Here is a 3,574-nt window from a genome sequence, read left to right as displayed (position 1 = left end):
TGTTATTTGATTTGCATAAATGAGAAGATTTTTTTGCACTCGATTCATATATTTGCAATTTTGAAACCTTGACCACAGAAAGAGTTGAGAACATATTTCACGACATAGAATTCACCTGAACAATGAACTCTTATTTTCATTTAGTATATTGTATTATAGGTAATGTAACGACCCTAGATTTCTACTTAACCTAAAGTCGTTATTGTATACATGACATAATCATTTTGGGCGGAAATAATCATTTGAAACTTTATTATAAAATATTGCCATAGACTTACGTGTTCGAAAACATTTTTAAAATGACATAACCAAATATTAAATAAAATAAATAAATATTAAAAGTAAAAACACCATACTGTAACCTTCATGATTTTTCTTCTTTTTATAACTCTGACGAGTTTCTTACCAGTTATGTGTACAAAAATATATTACTAACATACAAAAGTAGTATTTACCCAACGAGAATTAGGAATTACGAAATTTGGTATGAATTTAGTGAGTTCGATGGTACAAAAATGGAGAATATAAAACTATATGTACAAGCTGATATACATTTTAAGCTTAAGAGAACTGAAATCTAAATCCAAAACTATAATTTTAGGTCTCACTAAGAATGAACCCTTGATTCATATTTGAACGTGTTTGCATTCCTCAACTCTGTTATTTGGGTCACTTACCCGGTATTTATAGTATTGAATCTTAATAGTTGACGAGAGTTGTTGAAGTGACATGAGGCATATAGATAGGGTCTAGCTATAAATTTGGAGGCCATAAATGGCATTTACCCAAGATAATTTTATAGAACACACAAGTATATAGAAACTTCCACTTAGTACAACACATAGAACAGGACCCAAACATAACACACATACATATGCCTTATGTAAATGGAATCATACATAGATAATTGGCAAATTAGCATAGTAAAAGCCAAATTATTTATACGCAAGGAACCCCATAACTGAGTGCAGCAATATGGCTAGGGCTCTTCACTGCCTTCCATAAGGTGAGCATCAATGTCTTTAGCGACATCAACACAAAGTTGAAGCATAGTATGTGAATCAGGAATGTCATCATGCAGCTTTTCATATTCTAAAACCCAATGAATCACACTTCCCTTCTCCTTTGGAATGAATTGCATCTTAAATTTGAAACTCTTGTATTTCTCCATAAGGTCTCCCTCGATCACGGTGAAAGTGATCAAATTGTTCTCTTTGTCGACTGCTTCGATTTTCTCCTTTGCTATCCTAGCCTTCCCATCTGCAAGTTTTCATGTAAAAATGTTGTCATTACGAGAATTTGAAAAGGCATTCTAAATGAATCCTTCAAAGAAAAAGGTCAAAAAAAAGTTTAAAAATTGATAAACCCTGAAAATATCTCCAGCAGATGATGGAGCCAACTTCACCCCATTCGCCTTTGAGTAGGTCGACACCGTGCACTTTGTCGGTAGAGACATTGGAGATATGGTGAGTTCTTTCGTGATATATTTCATGCAACTTTGAAGCTGGAGCTCTGATATGTACATCGGTTTCAAGCTTTCCAAAGCGACCCATGGTGTTTTGATTTAAGCCCAAAAAGATAAAGACAATGCCAAACATGTCTTTTCTTGGACTTTTCTTGGACTTATTTATAGAGAGGGCTTCACATTTCTGTCCACTTATGTCATTATGACTTAAATCAAATAATGTTTTTAATTATTTCACCCTACTAATAGGTTAGATTGTCACTTAGAATAACTCTACATAAATTTTGGTAAATTTTGACCTTCAATTGAAGCATACTAAAACGAATAACCAAAATAGAATGAAATATTCTTAAAAATACACTTTGTACTAAAATACTTTAATTATCATGCTTGTCGACTTTTGAATAAAACTTACAACTGAAAGTGTTATTTAAAGGAAAAAAAAAAAAAAAAACACTAACAGTTCTTCTCTCAGAAATTCATCGCCATTAATAAGTTGTGCAAAATAAAAACTATATCATATGTCAACAATGCACTTATAATATGACACCTAATTATTTCTAACAGTTTATTAACCTTTCAATGCATGACTGTCACATTCCATGATTGCACCGTGAGGTCGATAGCGATACGTAACGGGCCAAAATGGATAATATCTGTTAGCGGTAGACTTGAGCTGTTATAAATGGTATTAGAGCTAGATATTAAGCGGTGTGCCAGTGAGGATGTTAGGTTCCCAACCGGGTGAATTATTAGATCTCACATTAGTTGGAGAGGGGAACAAAACATTTCTTGTAAGAGTGTAAAAATCTCTCCCTAGTAGCTGTGTATTAAAATCATGAGGCTGACGACTATACATAATTTGTTTAAGCAGACAACATCTGTTAGCGGTAGACTTAAACTATTATAGGTACAATTTAAATTGTATTGATTAAATTTTTTGAGTCATTAAAATACCCTTATTTAAAAATCGTTTGAATGGCATAATTCATAATTCATAATTTACAAATATGCTAACAATTATTTAGAAATAATTTAAAATATTATCGATCACATAATTCACAATGACACAATTAAATAGCATTATATGATAACAATTATTTTGCCTCTACTTTAATTAGAATTGGAAAATTCAAAGGGGATAGAAATTTAAGGTCAATCATTTTGATCATTATTTTTTTTCTTTTCAATTTAATATGATCTATTGTACAAAAAAAAAAAAAAAATTCAAGATTATAAGCGTAATTAGCTGGAACAATATGCTAGGTTCAAATAATAATCTAAATGGTATATGAATAAAATTGGATGTCATATCTGGATAACTATGATCTATTTAGTAATGGTTACAAATAATGTGATCTAAATCGTTCATGTGGTGTATCTTATACAATGAATTTGATAAAAAGGCTGACCTACAAAATATTTAATCTCTCTTTATAAATTTGTTGATCGAAAAAATTCATAGTTCCAAAAGTTTTTCATGAATGAGAATATTTTTTGGAGTCCCATATCTACAATTTTGGAAACTTGACCAACTAGGGAGGTGAGAATATATTTCACAACATAGAATTCACCTCAACAATGGGGAGCCCTTTCATTGGTCCGAACAAGATCATCATACCAAAAATCTATTTGCCCGGTATACATGTAACATCCCAAGCCCACAGCTAACATATGTTGTCTGCTTTGGACCGTCACGTATCACTGTTACCCTTACGATTTTTAAAAAACGGTTGTTATAGAGAGGTTTCCACACTCTTATAAGGAACGCTTCGTTCCCCCCTCCAACTGACGTGGGATCTCAAAATCCACCCCCCTTAAGGTCCCAACGTCCTTGTTGCTACACCGCTCGGTATCTGGCTCTAATACCATTTGTAACATTCCAAACCCACAACTAACAAATATTATCCGCCTTGGCCCATGACGTATGACCATTAGCCTCACGATTTTTAAAATGCGTATATTAGGGAGAGGTTTTCACACTCTTATAAAGAACAAATAATTGATATTTTCTACTTGTGCTATCTAATATTTGTGTATGATCATATACGTGATTTTTCTTCTTTTTTTTTTTTTTTTTTTTTTTTTTTTTTTTTTTTTTTTTTTTTT

The 3,574-nt window shown here is 32.0% G+C and overlaps 2 protein-coding genes across 2 annotated transcripts in view; both read right to left on the bottom strand.

Annotated features, from left to right (window-relative positions):
* Positions 1-773: 773 nt before the first annotated feature.
* Positions 774-3,574, bottom strand: part of LOC111457853 (MLP-like protein 43) — a 4,224-nt gene continuing 1,423 nt past the window's right edge. Inside the window, exon 3 of the mRNA XM_023100265.1 lies at positions 774-822. The gene's annotated coding sequence lies outside the window, so the exon portion shown is untranslated. The remainder of the gene's footprint in view (positions 823-3,574) is intronic.
* On the bottom strand, positions 842-1,563 carry LOC111457850 (MLP-like protein 43). Its single transcript, XM_023100262.1, has 2 exons — positions 1,367-1,563; positions 842-1,260 (listed from the first exon to the last, which is right to left on the bottom strand). The coding sequence occupies exons 1-2, from the start codon at positions 1,551-1,553 to the stop codon at positions 980-982; spliced, it is 468 nt and encodes a 155-aa protein (XP_022956030.1). The 5' UTR covers positions 1,554-1,563; the 3' UTR covers positions 842-979.

The sequence above is a fragment of the Cucurbita moschata genome, unplaced genomic scaffold, assembly GCF_002738365.1.
Source record: "Cucurbita moschata cultivar Rifu unplaced genomic scaffold, Cmos_1.0 Cmo_Scf00020, whole genome shotgun sequence".
Lineage (NCBI taxonomy): Eukaryota > Viridiplantae > Streptophyta > Magnoliopsida > Cucurbitales > Cucurbitaceae > Cucurbita > Cucurbita moschata.
This window is presented reverse-complemented; position numbering and strand designations above follow the sequence as displayed.

Excerpts from the sequence above, each read along its gene's own strand:
- LOC111457850 (XM_023100262.1), bottom strand. The coding sequence starts at position 1,553 with ATGGGTCGCTTTGGAAAGCTTGAAACCGATGTACATATCAGAGCTCCA. Across the intron at positions 1,261-1,366 it reads CTGCTGGAGATATTTTCAGG|ATGGGAAGGCTAGGATAGCA; the intron begins GTTTATCAATTT and ends GAAAACTTGCAG.